General features: G+C 43.6%; 5 protein-coding genes across 6 annotated transcripts; 1 reads left to right on the forward strand and 4 right to left on the reverse strand.

Annotated features, from left to right (window-relative positions):
- Positions 1-135: 135 nt before the first annotated feature.
- cnot6l (CCR4-NOT transcription complex, subunit 6-like) lies at positions 136-6,239 on the reverse strand. Its single transcript, XM_037259017.1, has 12 exons — positions 6,084-6,239; positions 4,449-4,570; positions 4,191-4,377; positions 3,954-4,039; positions 3,791-3,880; positions 3,291-3,359; positions 3,041-3,198; positions 2,438-2,592; positions 2,203-2,354; positions 1,861-2,070; positions 1,423-1,646; positions 136-1,125 (listed from the first exon to the last, which is right to left on the reverse strand). Exons 2-12 carry the CDS (start codon positions 4,558-4,560, stop codon positions 877-879), a joined length of 1,692 nt encoding a protein of 563 aa, XP_037114912.1. The 5' UTR covers positions 4,561-4,570; positions 6,084-6,239; the 3' UTR covers positions 136-876.
- A 523-nt stretch (positions 6,240-6,762) lies between these two features.
- LOC119127174 (tigger transposable element-derived protein 1-like) lies at positions 6,763-9,660 on the reverse strand. The gene is made up of 2 exons (XM_037258984.1): positions 9,481-9,660; positions 6,763-9,100 (listed from the first exon to the last, which is right to left on the reverse strand). The coding sequence occupies exons 1-2, from the start codon at positions 9,524-9,526 to the stop codon at positions 6,825-6,827; spliced, it is 2,322 nt and encodes a 773-aa protein (XP_037114879.1). The 5' UTR covers positions 9,527-9,660; the 3' UTR covers positions 6,763-6,824.
- Positions 9,661-10,180: 520 nt separating this feature from the next.
- Positions 10,181-12,511, reverse strand: LOC119127262 (gastrula zinc finger protein XlCGF8.2DB-like). Its single transcript, XM_037259155.1, has 3 exons — positions 12,373-12,511; positions 11,317-11,587; positions 10,181-11,125 (listed from the first exon to the last, which is right to left on the reverse strand). The coding sequence occupies exons 2-3, from the start codon at positions 11,351-11,353 to the stop codon at positions 10,212-10,214; spliced, it is 951 nt and encodes a 316-aa protein (XP_037115050.1). The 5' UTR covers positions 11,354-11,587; positions 12,373-12,511; the 3' UTR covers positions 10,181-10,211.
- A 26-nt stretch (positions 12,512-12,537) lies between these two features.
- LOC119127247 (gastrula zinc finger protein XlCGF8.2DB-like) lies at positions 12,538-15,101 on the reverse strand. 2 transcript variants are annotated; one of them, XM_037259128.1, is made up of 3 exons: positions 14,950-15,101; positions 14,342-14,548; positions 12,538-13,872 (listed from the first exon to the last, which is right to left on the reverse strand). In XM_037259128.1, exons 2-3 carry the CDS (start codon positions 14,376-14,378, stop codon positions 12,788-12,790), a joined length of 1,122 nt encoding a protein of 373 aa, XP_037115023.1. In that variant the 5' UTR covers positions 14,379-14,548; positions 14,950-15,101; the 3' UTR covers positions 12,538-12,787. The 2 variants fall into 2 exon arrangements, with proteins under 2 accessions (XP_037115023.1, XP_037115022.1); XM_037259127.1 differs by having other exon boundaries at positions 12,538-13,863; positions 14,327-14,548.
- A 608-nt stretch (positions 15,102-15,709) lies between these two features.
- On the forward strand, positions 15,710-17,985 carry LOC119127202 (zinc finger protein OZF-like). The gene is made up of 2 exons (XM_037259053.1): positions 15,710-15,846; positions 16,373-17,985. Exons 1-2 carry the CDS (start codon positions 15,759-15,761, stop codon positions 17,875-17,877), a joined length of 1,593 nt encoding a protein of 530 aa, XP_037114948.1. The 5' UTR covers positions 15,710-15,758; the 3' UTR covers positions 17,878-17,985.
- The last annotated feature ends 66 nt before the right edge of the window (positions 17,986-18,051 follow it).

Below are 18,051 nucleotides of genomic sequence, written 5' to 3' on the forward strand. Positions count from 1 at the left end.
AATATATCAATCAGAATATTAGCCCCGCTCATCATGTCCTCTCCGTCAATCATAAAATTGAATGAATAAACAAATAAATGAACGAATGGACCATTTTATTATTCACACCTTCCCAAAAAAGACCAAAACAGAGGCTGACCGAGTGCAGCCACACATTTTTTTTAATTCCATATTTTCTACTTTTAAAAAATTTAAAACTTTGTGTGCTGGTTGAATTTATGTTTTTCCAACAAGGTAGTAAAATGTGAGAATCTTCAGAGACTTGTTGAATCAATTGTATGGACAGTTCTTAAATATTTCCCAAAGTTAGGCATTGTCAAAGTGGCAGTGATTTGATTAATACTAAAGATAAACAATAACATTTTTCAGATGACAGAAATTTTTCATGCTACGTAGTTTTCATTTCTGATGATGTTGGCGCTGAAATATTCTATCCAATATTCTGCCTTTGAATGCAACACTTCATATTTGGCCTAAAGTGACAGTACTGCAACTTGAAATGACACACTCAAAAATTGTCATGAAACAACAGAAGTGAAGAATATTTGGGCCACACTAAATAAATGAAGAAAAACAGAAAACAAAAGCATGTATATGTCTATCACAATCAAGACAACTGATTTTGTGTCACGTGGCAAAGACAAACACCATTATTTCAGTGTTTGTTAATGCAAGTACGTTTCAAATATACTCTCGAGGTCACTGTGTTTAAATTTGACTTCTATGAAGGGGAGAAAAATGAAAATTAAAAAAAATGTCAGTGTGCAACATCAGGCGAAGACTTCTAAAAGAAGATATCTCGGTATGAAACTGTACAGTGTCCTTTAGGTGGCTGTTAAAAAATAAAGGTGTCTCCTTCCACTTGATTGGGTAGTCCTACCTGTGGACTAGGGGCAGGTGGAGGCCGTTGAGCTGGCACGGCGGCGAGGACGAGGACGAGGACGAGGTGGAGGGCGGCTGGGGTCGCAGCTCCAGCTGGGCCAGCAGGGAGAAGTGGTCCGAGGGCACGTGGGGGTGAGGGCACCCAGTCACGTTGTTGTCGGACAACCAGGTGGCGTCAAGCGGACCCAGCACGCCCAGCGCGTTCATGTGTGTGCGTGAAAAGAAGATGTAGTCAATCACGCCCTGAAAAGAGGTAGAAGGGGGGGGGGGGGGTTCCCGCACAACCAAATCAAATTAAACCTTTCAAGAATATTTTTAGTATCAATCGAAATGCGAAACAAAATAGTTTCCCACAAGGCAGCGTTATTATTTTATGCTTTCTCTATCCTAATTACATAATGATCTTAGTTACCTAATTATCGGTATTAATATTGTTAGTTATTATTAAAATGAACAAGTGTAAATCATGAAAAAATGAGAGCATAAAAGTGACGAGTGAAAGAACCCTTCTTTTGCAGAAAGTCGGAGGTCCGCCATTACCTTGAAGTCGTACGTGTAGTTGGTGTAAGGCATGACGTGGCTGTCGTAGGCGCTCTGGAGCTGGAAGCTGTGCGTGACGCTGCCGCCGCTGTTGGCGCCATTGCCGCCATTGACGCTGGCGCCGTTGCTGCAGCTGAAATTGCTGAGGCAGTCGTCATAGCGCAGCTCCTTGAAATCTTTGTGGTTGTCGGCCACGCCGCCGTTGCTCAGGTACTCCACCACGCCTGCAGCGCCGCCCAAAAAAATAAATAAACTTGACGTGATGATGCAACCTTGTGTGTTTTTCCTCACAGTTGTACAACTTTTTTTTTTTCTCTTAACGTGTTAACCTCAGACTCCTCCCAAACTACGCTTCACAGCAGCAACTCCTTGCCAGACAAAAACGCATCTTCATTCCCGCGCAAAAGTTGATTGGATCGGGCTCGGCGGCGTCCCTACCCGAGTCAGGCAGTGAGTTGAGGTCGCCGCAGAGCACGATGGGGATGGCAGAGGCGCCCGCCTCACCCGCCGCCCTCTCGGCGATGCTCTTGAGCTCCGAAAGGAACATGACGGTTTGGATCAGCTTGACGTCCGAGTACTCGGGGTCCCAGTGCATGTGGGCGTTGGCCACCAGCACCAGAGCCTTCGCCGGCGACGACGACTTGGCGCCTGGACGCAGACCAAATCAAAAACCGTCAGCTTCATTCCTGATGCTGTTTCGAGTATCAAAAATGCTGGAATGTATTTGCAAATAAACGCCGCTTGAATCCTACTCTAAAAACAAATGAAGGTCCTTCTTACCCCCGGAGAACAAGTCCTCGTTGACCTCCAGCAGCACGGCCACGCCGACGTTGTCCTTGGTCATGACCCTGTTGAGCATCACCTCGGAGCCTTCCGAGTTAGCCATTGCCACCTGGTTAAACTCCACCGTGTGTTTCTGGACCAAAGTAAACCTGCGTGCATCGATTGTTTCAACTAAACAAAAACTATCATATGGGGCAGCGCGGTGGCGGTGCTGGTAGGGGGCGGGGCTGACTTGTCCGTCCTGAAGAAAACGGCACAGCCGTCCACGTGCTTCCTCTCCTGTTCCGACACCAGCTTGGCTCGAGATTTGGGGCAAAAGTAGCCGTCGTAGCCTCGCGACTTCAGCGTCTCCAAGAAGAAGGCGTAGTACTGCTCCGTCTCCACCTCCTGGACAAACAAGAGCCGTGCGCTCCACGTTCATCTGTAGCAATTTCTTGCCAATTTTACCTAACGACATTTATGATAGTGACGTGACTTTTTTTTTCCTCAACAAAGAATAATTTATTGACACATAAATTCCATGTTTTTATTTGTCAACTTTTTTTCTCGTAAGAAACGATAGGACGCCCTTGAAAAGCATGTGCAGCTTGCGATTCTTTTTTTTTTTCACCCCCAAAAAAAAGGGCAAGTCAATCCCAAAATGTCTTTACAGTATTACGTTGGATGGGCCCGCAAAATGACCGACTCAATTTTGGACATTCCAACGCAACTGCGTCCCAAAACGCCACTGGTGTGCATCAATTGCGCTCACGCTTGCTTCAGACACTTTGCTTAAGACGCCGTCTCCACATCGCGAAATATCATTCCTCCCCGATTGACGTTTTGCGGGTCTCACCTGCAGGCTGACAATGTCGGCGTCGCCGCTGTTGATCTCCTCCATGATGCCCTTCTTGCGGTACTCCCAGCTGAGCGCCCACGAGGGGCAGTAGCCGTACAGCTGCCGGGTGGCGTACTTGTCGCACAGCACGTTGTAGCACATGACGGTGAAGGCGGCTGACGCGGGAAAAGGATGGGCGGCAGCAGTACGATTAAAATTAAAAAATAAAAAAATGACGCAGCTTTGCTTTGAGCGCCACGCATCCAACCTGTGGGGACGGACTGGTCACGTTCTCGCAGGGTGATCCACGGCCTTTGAGGGAGATGCTCCGGATGCACTGCGAACACAGTGGCAAAAGTCAACAAATATGTTGCGTTTGTTTTTTTAAACTGTATTGCAAGTGTTTGCTTTTCATCCAAACTAGTGGATTTTTCATCATGGCTCATGATTGGTTTTTTTCTCATTTAAATAGGGAAGTCAAATATTAATCGATTAATCGAAAACTAATCGATTGTCAAATTAATCGACAACAACGTAGAGAATCGAGTAGTGGCGTGGTTTAAATACTTTTAAATCTCAACAATAAATGTTCTCCATTTTTTTTTTTGTAGACTGTTATCGGACTGATTGTCTTTTGTGTTTCATAAAATTAAGAATATTAAAGGTGAGAGGCCTAAATTTAACTTTGTGCTGGTTGCATCAAAATCATTCACTACATCTTGTCCGAGAAACAAAGAGCAAAGAAGGACAAAGTGAATTTGCAATCACCAGCCAGATTGTCCAGCATGTAGTTTAAAAGCGTGCGTGTTCCGTCGGGCTCTTGGTACAAGTTGAGGATGTCTTGTGACAAAGGGTTTCCTGCAACATCAACAACATGCAGTCAGACAAAAAAAAAAAGAGAAAGAACAGACTGAGCGAGAGACGCACTGACCTTTCAACCCCAGCGTTTGTAACTGGAAGAGCTTGCCGAGTTCGTAAGGCAGAACTCGTAAAAGGTTGTTGTTTAAAAGCAGTTCCCTGAAAAACAAATCAAAGAAATGACAATAAAATGGCCAAACGATGTTTATCAAAACCATAAATAAGAATTTTTTTTTTCTCCCCCAGAAATATTTTCACACAGGCTGGACACGCAAAATGTCTGAAAGGGGACTTTTCTTGCACGTCCTACCTGAGAGAGACCATGTTGCCCAACTCCGCAGGCAAGCTGCGGAGCTTATTGGAAGACAGGTTCAGGTAGACCAGATGGGGCAGCTTGGCGATGTCGGGCGGGATGCGCGTCAGGTTGTTGTCGTTGACGTGGAGCGCCGTCAGATGCGTCAGCGTCCACAGCGAGCTGCTCAAACTCCGTACTCGCCCTGACCGGCAAATTGCATTTGAAGGGCAGTCACCATTACTTTCACGTTGTATTTGAACATGTCACCAATACCGGATATCTCCAACTCGGCCCACTGAGACTTCTTCCCATTGGCTGCCTCCTCAGCTGACATGATGGTGTAACATCGGCGAGGATCCGGAGGATCATATTTGTCCTTTGGCATACCGCTCAATCTGTTCAGGGAGGGGGAGAAAAAAAAAAAAAAAGTACTATACAAACAAATATGCTGACAACAGGATCATACAAAAATTAGGTCAGTTTCCAACTTTCCATTGGCTTAGACGTTTTGACATCTAAAGAAATAATGAAGACAAAAAATCAGACTACTAAAGAAATGATGTCGACCCCCTCCGTCGTAACCTAACATGGCACGTCTTTCTTTATGAACCAAGAAGTAGCCTGTTGTGTGACAAATTAAGGAACAAACACACGGGCACTTTAGTGACGCATCTTCACAGTCGAAACAGTACATTCTATTCTTTCGATCATATCATCAAACAGTGTTCAATCTAAACCAGGACGTACCTTGCTAGCTACAGTTGTGACAACAATACACAAAAGTGTCACAAAGTGTGTGCTATTTTTTTCCCCTCACTTTTGTTTGTCATCTTCAAAATGAAACATGCACACGTGATGCGTCATACTGCTTGCTAATACCTAAATTTGATGTTTTGGGTTGATCACTTTAATCAACCAACTCCACAATTAAAAGAATAGTACGGTCACGTTCATCAAGCAGTAATGATTTGGGACTAAGAGATTTATGATGACGCTTGAACTGCCTTTTCGCCTGTTCGTGGACCCTGTGGAGGCTTTTTGCGTGTTCTTCTTAGTATTGAAGAAGCTGTGTGGCGGACCTCGCGATCATTTACCTTATTTAGGCCTCTCACCATCATTTATTTTCTCTCTCCTTTTGTTACTGCATATTGTCTTTGTTCCTTTGCCTTTGATGACTTGTAGTCACACTTATGTTTTTTTCTTGTGGTGCGGTTTTTCATAATAATCATAATAATATGCTCTCGTTCCTCCACTCCTAAAAACTCATACGGCCCACAACACCAAGTTTGGTGTCCCGTTCAGGCTTCATCATTTCATAACAACAAAAATAACATTACGCCACGTGGTTACATAGTCCGAGTAGTGCATGGGATCACGTAGCTTGCAAAAGCCAGGAGGTTATCTGGAGGTGACAAGTTTGCAGAAAGGCTTACGTAACCTGTTGACACACACGCGCACTAACGCACACGCGCAAAACCACAATAATCAGCCCTTCGACAGTATTTAGAAAAGAGGTACTCAATTACTAAAGGAAAAAGATGAGATGGAAACTATGCAGCGTGTCTGTCAACAGCGGCAACAGCTGAGGGACGCATGCACGCGAAAGTGAATGCGCACGAGGATCCAAACATAGCTACCAACCATGTGACCACCAGCTGTCATTCACCTGGCAAGGCAGGTACAACCACGCCCTCCATGCTTGACTATTTAATTCCACGCGTGGGGAAAACGGCGAAGGGTAAAATATATGGGATTAACCCAAGGTAGACATTTTTCATTTGTAAAACAACTCAAGCAGTCAGCCATGAAAGGGCAACACAAACCCACCGACATGTGAGAGTGCTGTACGGGTATCAGGACCGCGTTGACAACGTGGCGCAATAAAGCGAACAAGCGGGTAAATTTTACCTTCATTCGTGGGCCGTGAAAGGTGAAGTTCTGACGGGAGGGTGGGGGGTAGTGTTCGGTAGCGACACGCGGACGCGACTGCTGTCGATGGGACTAGAATCGACCGCAGCTGAGCTTGAACGTCTCCGCACTAACAGGGAGGGGAAAATAAACGTCACTTCCGGCTCTTTTCCGCTTGTTTATACGCATGCGCGAGGTGGCTAATTTGCTTTGTTGAAGCTTGTGCTGTTCGGACATGCGAAAAAAACGTAAAGCTTTATGGCAGGCATGTCCAAAATCATGACAGCGCCACAAAGGTTATCTAAGTTTATTTTGCACATGTTGGCCTCATGTGGCACAGGTGTAAGTGGAGGTCACAGGTGTCAAACTCAAGGCCCGGGGGCCAGATAGGGCCCGTCACATCATTTTATATGGCCCGCGAGGAAAAATTATGCATCAAATTCGTGTGTCATTATTAGAATTGCAAATTGTCTTCACTTTCAATAATATATATTTTTTAATATTTGACTAGTTTTTACTCGTCTGATTTGGAAACAAGTTATCAGTTTGTTTTGTAGCTTTTACTGTATATAATGAGGTGCTCATACATTTATTTGGGTTGACAGTCATAATGGCCCTCCGAAAGAAGCTATGACTACAATCCGGCCCGCAAATAAAATGAGACACTACACTGTAGGTGTTTTTTTTTTAATGTATTAAACCAAGTTTCTCACTTCATCTTCCTTTGATGAATTCTCTTGGTTAGTAGCTTTTGATTTGTTCCCTCTGCAGCTCAAGAAGTTCCTCAGTGGTGAGTTCTTTGTGGTGATCTTCCATCTGCTCCTCCACCAGCTCTTCAACATCTTGCCTGTCAACCTCCAAGCCCATAGATCTGCCAATGGACACAATTTCATCCACCACGGCCTCCTCCTCAAAGTCGAGGCCGTCCAAGCCTCTCCCTTCTGCATAAGATGGCCAAAGTTTCTTCCAAGCAGATTGCAACGTGCGATGAGAGATCTCCCTCCAGACCTCGTCGATGATGTGGATGCAGTGAAAAATGTTGAAGTGGTCCCTCCAAAAATTGGTCAGGGCAAGATCGGTGCCCTTTGTGACCTGAAAACATCTGGAGAAAAGTGCCTTGGTATACAATTTCCTGAAATGAGTGGCGACCTCCTGACCCATGGGCTGAAGCAAAAGAGTCGTGTTGGATGGCAGCGATTGGACTTTTATGAAGTTGTATTCAATGTCCAGGTCTTCTTCCAAACTGGGAGGATGAGCAGGCGCTTTGTCCAGTACGAGGAGACATTTGAGGGGCAAAGCGTTCTCCTCAAGATACGTCTTGACAGCCGGCGCAAAGACTTGAGTCACCCACTCGGTGAAAAAAAGGCGCGTGACCCTAATTTTGGGATTTGCTCTCCACATGACGGGCAGCTCGGCCTTCACCACGCGGTTGCTCTTAAATGCGCGAGGATTTTCCGAGTGGTAGACTAAAAGCGGCTTGAGTTGACAATCGCCGCTTGCGTTGGCACAGAGCAAAAGCGTCAACTTGTCCTTCATGGGCTTATGCCCCGGCCGCGCCTTCTCCTCTTTGGTCAGGGACGTCCTTCTGGGCATTTTTCTCCAAAACAAGCCCGCTTGGCCTAAACTAAAAACTTGATTGGGGAGGTAGCCTTCGCTCGTCACAAACCTTTCAAACTGAGCGGCAAATTTCTCAGCGGCCTTTTGGTTTAAACCGGCGACATCCTGGTCGTGGCGAATGCTTCGGATTCCGCTCCGCTTGATGAAATTATCAAACCAGCCTCGACTGGCTTTGAACTTGTCGCATTGGACCCGACTGGCACTCTGTGCGCCGGCTACCAAGTCGCTGTGCAACTGCTTTGCCTTTTCAATGACTGCGGCGGCCCTCACGCCGTCGCCGGCGAGCTCTTTGACGTTGACCCACAGGAGCAATAGTTTCTCCACCTCTTCGAGAATTTGCGGCCGTTGCTTTGTCAAAAGAGTCACTCCTTTAGCCACGTCGGCTGCCTTTATTGACGCTTTGTTTTTAAGAATTGTACAAACGGTGGATTTGGCCAAACCAAACTGCGTTGCCAGATCGCAAACGCGCACGCCGCTTTCGTGTTCAGCTATTATTTCCTTCTTCTGTTCCACAGTCAAACGAACGGACCTCTTAATCATTTTCACTTGCGTCGGGGACGTGCTCGGGGCTAAGGCGCCGCCGGAATTATCTGACTCGCTCTGCGAACGTTCACAATGCGCGAGGGACGTCGCGGCCGAGCATTCTGCATTTGTCTGGTGACTGTTGACCCAGTCGAGCACCGCGGGTGACCTCACACGAGGATCATCCGAAACAATGTGGTTGTTAACGGGGTCGTTTGTAAGAAGAGCGGGGTCGCTCGTCAACACGGGCGTCGCTGCGTTTGGCTTTTGAATGAAGCCTTTTCCCCAGACGGAACAACGAGCGGCTCTCGCTTCCGAATGCATCAGCGTGTGTTTGATTAAAGCGTGCTTATGCAGGAACCCTTTAAAACAAGCCGAGCAACGAAGTATTTCTCCCGTGTGCGTTCTCGTGTGTCTCGTCAAATGCTTTTCCCGAAGAAATCTTTGACTGCAAACGGTGCATCGGAAACGTTTGGCTTTGCTCCGTTTAAGGTGACAACTTTGCTTGGAGTTAAAAGTCGGGTCCGTTTTCCAGCATTCAGAGTCGGAATCGCTTGTCACTTGGATGTCGTCACTGTCTGATAGTGGAGCCAAGAGGCTGTCGGGCGGCGCTCCCACAGGGCCGTCTCCGTCCGTTTCTGTCGTCACGTGATGACGCCATGAGCGCTCTGGTGGATCGCCATCATCCTTTTCACTCTTCACGGTCTCACCGGTTCGTGGAAACTTGCTGACGTCAGCCTCCAACACTTCCACTTTAATGTAAGGAGACTGCCCATCCTCCTCTTCCTCGTGGGAAAGCCATGAATCCTCTTCCTCATCTTTAATGATGAGCTGCTGAGGGGAGACCTCCTCCTGGTGACCAATCAGCTGCTGGATGTCTGCAGGGCACAAGCATTTCCATTATAATTCTTATATTTAAGGGGGGTATATATATCTGGAGTTTATACGGTGCATGCGTCGCTTCACGCCTGATGTTGATTTCAACGAGTTTCAAAATAAACTTTGTGAAAGAAACATCTCACTGTTCGGACCAACGAGGAAAACCATTCATGCTACTGTATATTAACTAAGTGACTATTTTAAATCGTGTTGAAAAATGCCGTCTGTGTAACGTTTTTTTCTGCACTGACAAAAAAAATATCCGCTCATCCACGTGTTTGCTTTTGTCTCCAATCGCATAGCTGATATTTTGTGATCAATAATGTAAATGGTAAAAGAGCAGTGGGCAGACCTTTGGTGCACATTTTGAGATTCTCACCTTCCGTTCGTCTTTGCTGGTGCTGGTTTTCTTCGTTTGTCGCCATTGTATGGTTAAACAGTCATAAGCTGTTTTGGATTTTTTTTTCTTCCTCACACCAATCTATTTAACTGTTTTTTTGCGTCGTTTTTGTGTTGTTTTCGACACTTTGCTAACGACCGCCCTCTTCTTCTTCGATGGTGTTTTCACGACAACTATTGCTCGGCTGCCATCTTGCGGCGGCTTTGAAGACGACCACAAAACAGAAAAACCGCTCCCTTCTGCTGTACGGTAATAAACCTGACACTGATATTACAATACTATGGATTATGACTAAGTAACGTGCATCATAGTTTGCTTTTTTTAAGTATAGCGAAATAAATGTCAGGGCATGGCAAAAAAACATTCCTTTGAACAAAAGAAATGTAAAAGGACAAGCTGAACACTAGTGCTCAAAGCAACGTGAGGTTACTGATATGTATTAACAATAATTTATCTAAAAAGGCTAAAGGGTGGATGGATGTTTCTATAAAGACATTTATTGTATAAAGTTTTCAATAAAAGAACTATAGAAAAAAAATGTCTCACTGTAATGAATAAAAGACTTCTTGTCTAGTGACTCAAAATAGTTTTCTTTGACCAAATTTGGTAAATGATTACGTGAATTATTATAAAGCAAAGTATTTAGTTCATTCATGTCACACATTGAGCAACTCATCACTTTTGAGCCATGACAAGCAACAGGAAAACATTTATTTGCTTTCTGTGTTGTGTTTGCGCATGTGCTCAGTTAAACTGGCCCGATGACCATAACTTTCTCCACACACCGAGCAAGTAAAGGGTATCCCCCCTGTATGTGTTCTCATGTGCGTCAGCACATGTTCCTTCCGAGAGAACATTTTACCACAATCTGAGCAGCGGAAGGGTTTTTCTCCTGTGTGTTTTCTCATATGCGTTACCATATTTTCTTTCTGAGAGAATGTTTTGCCACAAGTTGAGCACCGAAAGGGTTTTTCTCCTGTGTGTGTTCTCATATGTAATTCTATACTTCCCTTTTGCGAGAATGTTTTACTGCAAACCGAGCAACTAAAAGGTTTCTCTCCTGTGTGGACTCTTATGTGCCTCAGCATTGGTCCTTTTTGAGAAAATTCCTTCCCACAAAATGAGCAACTGAAGGGTTTTTCTCCTGTGTGTGTTCTCATGTGTGTTATTAAAGTTTGTTTTGTGGCAAAACGTTTACTACAAACAGAGCAGGTAACACGTTTTTTACACGTTTGAGAAGTTTCTTTGATGCCGCCACTCGTCTCGTTTTCAGAGCCTGTCAACTGTTTGCCGTCACTTTCAGAGTCCGTGTCCCTCCCCAAAGGTTCTTGTGTCTCGTTAATGTCTGACAGTGGTCCCGAGACGTCGTCTGATGGCGCACCTCCACTCGGGCCGTGAGGGTGAAGCTGGGACCACTCGGCTGGTTCGTCTTCATCGTCTTCTTTTTTCACAAAGGCAACAATCAGAGGCAACTTGCTGACATCGGTCTCTTGCTCTTCCTCCTTAATGTGGAACTGAACCTTTTGTTCTTTTATGCGGAGGGGCATCGGCTCTTCCTGTTCATCTTTAACGTGTGGTGGATGAGGGGGAAGTTCTTCCTGATAAGCAATCAGCGGCTGGATGTCTGCAGGACAACAACACCAACGTAATTTAGACCATCAGAGCCAAAGTATGTGATTTTTTTCAAAGCAGGCATTTTTAAATATATTGGTTGCTAGCCTAAGTACAGACTATTTGTTTGTGGACCACTCGTCCTATTTGCTAAAAAAATAAATAAAGGAGAATGACAAAAAAAAAAAAGACATTTGTTGTTACCTTCACTGTCTGCATTGCTTCTCGGAGGTTTTTCCATATCTTCACCGACTGTGATGATAAAGCAGTGTGACCACTCAGGTGATTTGCCTTGGTTGTCGTCACCCTCCAGAGACACCAGTCAGTGGTGACTTGCCGACATCCGGCTGCTTCTTCCTCTTTAACGCGCGAAGGCTCTGGAGTATCCCGAGATGAGAAGTTCTTCCTTGAGATAAAGCAGTGTCTGCAGATCACATCTCCATTTTGTTTCCCTAGCAACTGCTCTACCGTGGATCTTTTGATTACAAGAAATGGAAATTAAAAACAGAGATATGCTTGACTATTGAATATTAATGTTTATTAATCAAAAACTGGGCAAGTCTTTAAGTGGCTGCGCTACTTTGTCACTGGTTAAATATATGTCGTTATTAAACGCCATACCGTGAAACAAGATCCGTCTATCCTCCAATTGCCTTGCATTAGTTTAGGTCAATTCTGGGCGTGTTTTGTCAAAATGGTATATTGTGCAGCTCACATCCCCGTATAGATGTTTAAAAAAACACCTGACCTAATGTTCATTTAAATTCTAAACATGGCTTCAAACAGAGAAACAATAATAATAACAATAATAATAAAAAGTTGGAGTCGAAAATTGCAACCCGTTCGGAAAGCACTTTTTTAATGTCGTTTTAACATCTATGTTCTATTTATTGTGAGGACAGTCTCAGTTTCACAAACTATATTTGACTGTTGTGTTTCTGTCGAAAAATATATTTGTAACATTTTTTTCAACGTGGGTGGCAATATGGCGCCCTCTCCTGTCATGGTTTGGGTTTTCTACGGTTTCGTGCAGGCCTCTCCTTAAACACACATTCTTCTCTTCAAGTCTCAACTTCGAACGGGAACGACCAAACATGGAAGACAATTCCCCGGTACGACACATCAAAAGAGCAATGACTCGAACTGTAAATCTAAATAAACCCAATTACATTTTTACATTCTCTTCGTTGTTAGCATTAAGCCAGCATCCATACACGTCAAAAATTACTAGCGGAATAAGAATAAGACAAGTGGACCCACCAAAACTGTTGCGGTTTCCTAAAATCCAGTTCTTGTTGATAAACAAGCAAGAATTTGTAACTTTGAGGTCCTAAATTCATTCTTTTTTCCGCACATTTCCTTTTTGCATGTAGGTTGTATGCGCATGCGCAGTGTTTTACCAGCGCAGGCCATACGGCACCGGCGTAAATCTTAAAGAGACAGTATTTTATTTTTTTTGTCCCAAGGCTTTAATATTTCCATATAATTATCACATTTTTTTTGTAATATTGCAAATCATTATGGGCACAACATTCGTGATATCACATAGACTTGTGATATTTTATACTACTACTGTACCGACCACAACAAATGTTTACATTCTGAGAAGAAAATGAAATCCCATGTTGTTATAGTCAGTCTTGAATAACACAGATGACTTCACCCGATTCGACAGTTATGCTTCCTCAGTGTTGTGTTTCCGCATGTGTTGAGTCAAACTAGCACTATGAGCATAGCTTTCACCACACACTACGCAACTAAAGGGTTTCTCTCCCGTGTGGGTTCTCACGTGTGATACCAGATGTGGCTTTTTAGAGAAGGTTTTGCCACAAGTTGAGCAACTAAAGGGTTTAAGGCCTGTGTGTCCCGTCATGTGTGATTCCATGCTTCCTTTTTGAGTGAATGCTTTACCGCAAACCGAGCAACTAAAAGGTTTTTCTCCTGTGTGTGTTCTCATGTGCGTCATCATGTTTTCTTTTTGGGAGAACGTTTTACCACAAGTTGAGCACCGAAAGGGTTTTTCTCCTGTGTGTGTTCTCATGTGCGACTGCATGCTTCCTTTCTGAGAGAAGGTTTTATTGCAAACTGAGCAACTGAAAGGTTTTTCTCCTGTGTGTATCCTCGTGTGTCTCAGCATTGGTCCACTTCGAGCAAATTCTTTACCACAAAATGAGCAACTGTAGGGTTTTTCTCCTGTGTGTATTCTCATGTGCGTTTCCAAAGTTTGTTTTGTAACGCAGCTTTTGCCGCAAACTGAGCAACAAAAGGGTGTCTCTCCCGTGTGGGTTCTCATGTGCGTTAGCATACTTTGTTTTCTCGAGAATGCTGCACCACAAACGGAGCAACTAAAGGGTTTTTCCCCCGTATGTGTTCTCATGTGTCGATTCAATGTTGATTTTTTGGTGTAACTTTTACTGCAAACTGAGCAGGTAACACGTTTTTCGTGTCTTTGTAAATTGTTCTTGTTGCCAAGAGTTGTCTCCGTTTTAGAGTGTTTTGACAGTTTGTCGTCACCTGCACAGTCTGCATTGCTCCTCAAAGGTTCTTCTATGTTGTCACAGTCTGACAGTGGAGTAAAGTGGTCATCTGATGGTGGCCCTCCACGTTGGTTCCAACTTGGACTGCGATGTTGAATTTGTGACCGCTCGGGTCGTTCGTTGTTGTCTTCGCTTTTCACTGAGACCCCAGTCAGTGGCGATTTGCTTATAGCGGCCTCCTCCTTTTCCTCTTTAATGGGGACGGACGACTGCGCAGGACGTTCTATCGGACGACCAATCAGGACATGTCGCAAAAAAGACAAACAGTTTGGATAAGGATTTCCCAACCTTTCTTTAGCCAGAGCACATGTTTTACATTGTAAAACAAATAAACCTCAAACAAGAAGCGCATATACTGAAATCATGACGATACCGTCTCAACCGCTAAGAATAATAACGATTCATGTCGTCGAGTTGAACCCGAATAAGGACTTTCAAACCAAATTGGGCAATATCCTGCAGCACACCTGGTGATTTCTATGGTTCGGAGTCTCTGGTTTAGCTCACACAGGGTTCACTGCCCATAAGTTATGTTTCTGAACATAGAGTGGCTTCCGCAACTAAAAGAGCAATAAAGTGATTTTCTCCTCTATGTGTTTAATACCTTTACCATAAACTGAGCAAGTAATGTGGTATTTATGTATGGGGTTTCCTTGTTGCCTTTTCTGAGCATTTTGACTGTTTGCTGTCACCTTTACATTCTGTGCTGCTCCTCAAAGGTTCTTCCATGTTGAGTGTTGGTCCTCTACTTGGAATTGGAAGCCGTGACACCTTGGGTTGTTTGTCCTTTCTCTTCTTTACTCTCCACCAAATCACCGGCAATTTGATGACATCATTAGCCTCCTCCACTTCCTCTTTAAAGTGGGAGAGCTCTGGAGCCTCTTGATCACCACCACCACCTGAAAATATGAATAGTACTTTTTTGTTGTTGGTGTAAATTATTAAGAATCGGGAATACAATTGTTTCAACCACCTGTGCCCACGTAAAACGACACCTTGTATATAGATTCGTCCCAAAAAGGCACAAATAAAAGCGCTGCAGAGCACAAGTTTGTTTAATCTTCAGCAGCATCAACTTGTCAGGGTTGCTGCAAACAGCATTGCAACGTTCGGACTACAAATGCGAGCAAAATCAAAAGAAAAAAAATGACCTAGTGAGAATTAAATTTGTTGATGTACATCGAATTAACAAATATTGACACTTAATTCAGCCTCGTCGCCACAGTTACGTTAGCATTAGCTATCATACACGAACGTAAACATTACAAACACAATTAGAATAGGACTAGAAGAAACCCACCAAAACTGTTGTGGGTCTTTTTAGCATCCTATTAGGGAAACAGAACTTCAATCACTCGCTGGGAAATTGATCATTGTTTCATTTTTCCTCGAGTTTTATCTGGTTTCGTCTGTTTTTGCATGTCGGGTTTGCGCATGCGCATTGTCACACAAGGGCGGGACAAACGGCTCGTTCGTCTTGGTGTTTAACGGTGGTTGCAAACTGTAATATTTCATTACCGCCATCTATTGATCTGCAACAATTACTGCTTTTCACAAAAAAAAAAGATTGCGTTTTGCACATATTTTGGTCAGATTGGTTGCCCTTAAAAATAAGCACTTGTTACATACTTGTACTACAAATGTCAGATAATTTTATCTTTGACTTGTTTTCTTAAATTTCCAACAAGTGGTTTCTGTTTCTTTAAATCCATCAAAACAAAGTCTCGAAACATTTTTTTTATTTGCTAGCCCAATTTTCCACCGCAATATGAACTACTCACCAAATTAAGCTTTACTTTCTGTTTTTTGTTTTGATTTTTGTTACCAGGGTCGCTAAAATCGCAAGGCACTGGAGAGTCAAAATATATTTTTTTAAAAAGTTAATCAAATAAAAACTGAAATTGATAAATAAATACACTATGATGAAAAATGAAATAGCTCATGCCATATTCGTGCATTATTTTCATTTTGACACTTTTGGGTATCAATAAATATCGCCACAAGGTGGTGCTCGTGCAGCGTCAAAGATGTTTTATTCCACCACTGAAGAATAGAATGCGGAAGTTGGTGTCGCCTCGAGTGGACGAAGCGGTGAAATCCTCCAACTACATGAAAATGTCAAAAATGGAACTTTGTCCTGCAAGAGAGGACAAGGAGAGTCAACGTGAAACTGATTTTTCTTCTCAAATTCTCCAAGGTCTGGTTGCTAATCTTCTCTTAACATATTTAAGAACTAAAAACTTAAGATTTTTGTGATTCTGGTACGAGCGTTCGCGATAATAGATGCGATTTATCAAATCAAAAATACGTATATTGTCAAAGATGGATTTGCACGAGACTCGCATTATCAGATAAATATTTTTAAGATAATTCTACTTAAATTATTTAAACATGATTCTAGTGACTAGAATTGTTATGACTAAAATCTCGTCGTATCAATTATTATTTTCAAGTGATGAATATCAAGAATGTTATATCTATACAACTGGTGAAATTCTGCCAATTTCTGTTTTATAATAATGTCATTAATCATTTTTAATTACTTTTGGAAAATGGATGGATAAATAATACCAAAGTTGTAAAATGTTGTGACTTAAAAAATGCATAGCAAGCAAATTAAGAGACACAAGCAACCGCACCAGCTGCAGGTCAATCGTTCAATTTACATCACATTGATGATTTTGTTTGAAAGTCCTACCATGTGTTCTTTGTGTGTTCTCCAGATGCCCAGCAGCCGATTGGGTACCAAGAGGAATCTATGCCCCCACATGTTAAGGAGGAAGCACAAGATCCTTTGCCCTGCCAGATTAAAGTGGAAGAGGAGGGGGGCAATGTAACAAAGTTACCACCGACTGTTGACATTGTGAAGAGCGAATACGACAAAAGAGTCAAAGAAAAACTGCCCGAGTTATCGCAGCTTCTCGGCAGCAGCTCACCACAATGCGTGACAACAGTAGAACTTCCACCTCAACAGCAGTGGGGGAGCTCCAGCTTGGAGTGGAAGAAGCTGCAGCCCTTCCACATGAAGGAGGAAGAGGAAAAGGCTGACGTCAACAACTTGCCACTGACTGGCGTCGATGTGAAGAGAGAAGATGACATAGACGAACCGCTGGAGTGCACACAAATTCAGCATCGCAGTCCAAGTGGACGACCGCCGCTAGACAACCTCTTAGCGCCGCTGTCAGAAAGTGACGACATTGAAGAACCTCGGCGGAGCATCCCAGACACGGAAGGTGACGACATGCAGTTGAAAACTTCTGAAAGAGCGGCGAGGAACAAGACGTCAGGAACGCGTAAAAAACATTGCACCTGCTCAGTTTGTGGTAAAGGAGTCGCTAATAAAACAAAATTGGTCAGACACATGAGGACACACACAGGGAAAAAAGCCTTCAGTTGCTCACATTGTGGTAAAGAATTTTCTCAAAAGGGATCACTGGTGGAACACGTGAGAATACACACGGGAGAGAAACCCTTCAAATGCTCAGTGTGCAGTAAAACGTTCTCGCAAAAAGGAAGTATGCAAGCACACATGAGAATGCACACGGGAGAAAAACCCTTTAAGTGCTCACATTGCGGGAAAGAATTTGCTCAGAAGGGAACGATGCTCGGACACGTGCGTCTACACACAGGAGAAAAACCTTTTAGTTGCTCATTTTGCAGTCGAACATTCTGCCAGAAGGGAAGTATGCTATCACACATGAGAAAACACACGGGGGAAAAACCTTTCAGTTGCTCAACTTGTGGCCGAACCTTCTCTCATAGAGCGGCGATGGCGACACACATGAGAAGACACACGGGAGAAAAACCTTACAGTTGCTCGACTTGTGGTAAAATCTTCTCCCAAAAGCAACATCTGGTATCGCACACGAGAACGCACACGGGAGAGAAACCTTATAGTTGCTCCACTTGTGGTAAAATGTTCTCTCAAAAGCCACATCTGGCAACACACATGCGAACACACACGGGGGAAAAACTGTTCAATTGCTCTGTTTGTGGTAAATCATTCTCTCAAAAAGGTGGGATGCAATCACACATGAGTAAACACACGGAAGAAAAACTCTACAGTTGCTCAATTTGTGATCAAACATTCTCTCAAATGAACCATGTGGTCACACATATGAGCATTCACACGGGAAGACCCTTGAGTTGCCCAGCATGTGGTGAAAGCTATGCTCACAAGGGCAGTTTGATTGAGCACATGCGAAAACACAGCACAGAGACGGAATAAAAAGTCATGAGATGAAAACATGCAGTATCATTTTTTTCAATGTGTACTCAACATGTAAATAGCATGTACGGTTCAAAAGGCATTAAAAACATTCATCTTTCACTGCAAGCCACTCTTGTGTATTCTTTTGTAATCTATCTATCTATCTATCTATCTATCTATCTATCTATCTAT

Source organism: Syngnathus acus, chromosome 9, assembly GCF_901709675.1.
Source record: "Syngnathus acus chromosome 9, fSynAcu1.2, whole genome shotgun sequence".
NCBI classification, from domain to species: domain Eukaryota; kingdom Metazoa; phylum Chordata; class Actinopteri; order Syngnathiformes; family Syngnathidae; genus Syngnathus; species Syngnathus acus.

What these genes read in the sequence shown, in the direction of transcription:
- cnot6l (XM_037259017.1), bottom strand. Translation starts at nt 4,560, where the DNA reads ATGCCAAAGGACAAATATGATCCTCCGGATCCTCGCCGATGTTACACC. An exon ending in CAACTCACTGCCTGACTCGG is followed by an intron (nt 1,647 to 1,860) that starts GTAGGGACGCCG and finishes GCGGCGCTGCAG; the next exon opens with GCGTGGTGGAGTACCTGAGC. An exon ending in ACTACACGTACGACTTCAAG is followed by an intron (nt 1,126 to 1,422) that starts GTAATGGCGGAC and finishes ACCTCTTTTCAG; the next exon opens with GGCGTGATTGACTACATCTT.
- LOC119127174 (XM_037258984.1), bottom strand. Translation starts at nt 9,526, where the DNA reads ATGGCGACAAACGAAGAAAACCAGCACCAGCAAAGACGAACGGAAG. An exon ending in CCAGCAAAGACGAACGGAAG is followed by an intron (nt 9,101 to 9,480) that starts GTGAGAATCTCA and finishes TGTGCCCTGCAG; the next exon opens with ACATCCAGCAGCTGATTGGT.
- LOC119127262 (XM_037259155.1), bottom strand. Translation starts at nt 11,353, where the DNA reads ATGGAAAAACCTCCGAGAAGCAATGCAGACAGTGAAG. An exon ending in AAGCAATGCAGACAGTGAAG is followed by an intron (nt 11,126 to 11,316) that starts GTAACAACAAAT and finishes GTTGTCCTGCAG; the next exon opens with ACATCCAGCCGCTGATTGCT.
- LOC119127247 (XM_037259127.1), bottom strand. Translation starts at nt 14,378, where the DNA reads ATGGAAGAACCTTTGAGGAGCAGCACAGAATGTAAAGGTGACAGCAAA. An exon ending in TAAAGGTGACAGCAAACAGT is followed by an intron (nt 13,864 to 14,326) that starts CAAAATGCTCAG and finishes TAGAACGTCCTG; the next exon opens with CGCAGTCGTCCGTCCCCATT.
- LOC119127202 (XM_037259053.1), top strand. Translation starts at nt 15,759, where the DNA reads ATGAAAATGTCAAAAATGGAACTTTGTCCTGCAAGAGAGGACAAGGAG. An exon ending in TTCTTCTCAAATTCTCCAAG is followed by an intron (nt 15,847 to 16,372) that starts GTCTGGTTGCTA and finishes TGTGTTCTCCAG; the next exon opens with ATGCCCAGCAGCCGATTGGG.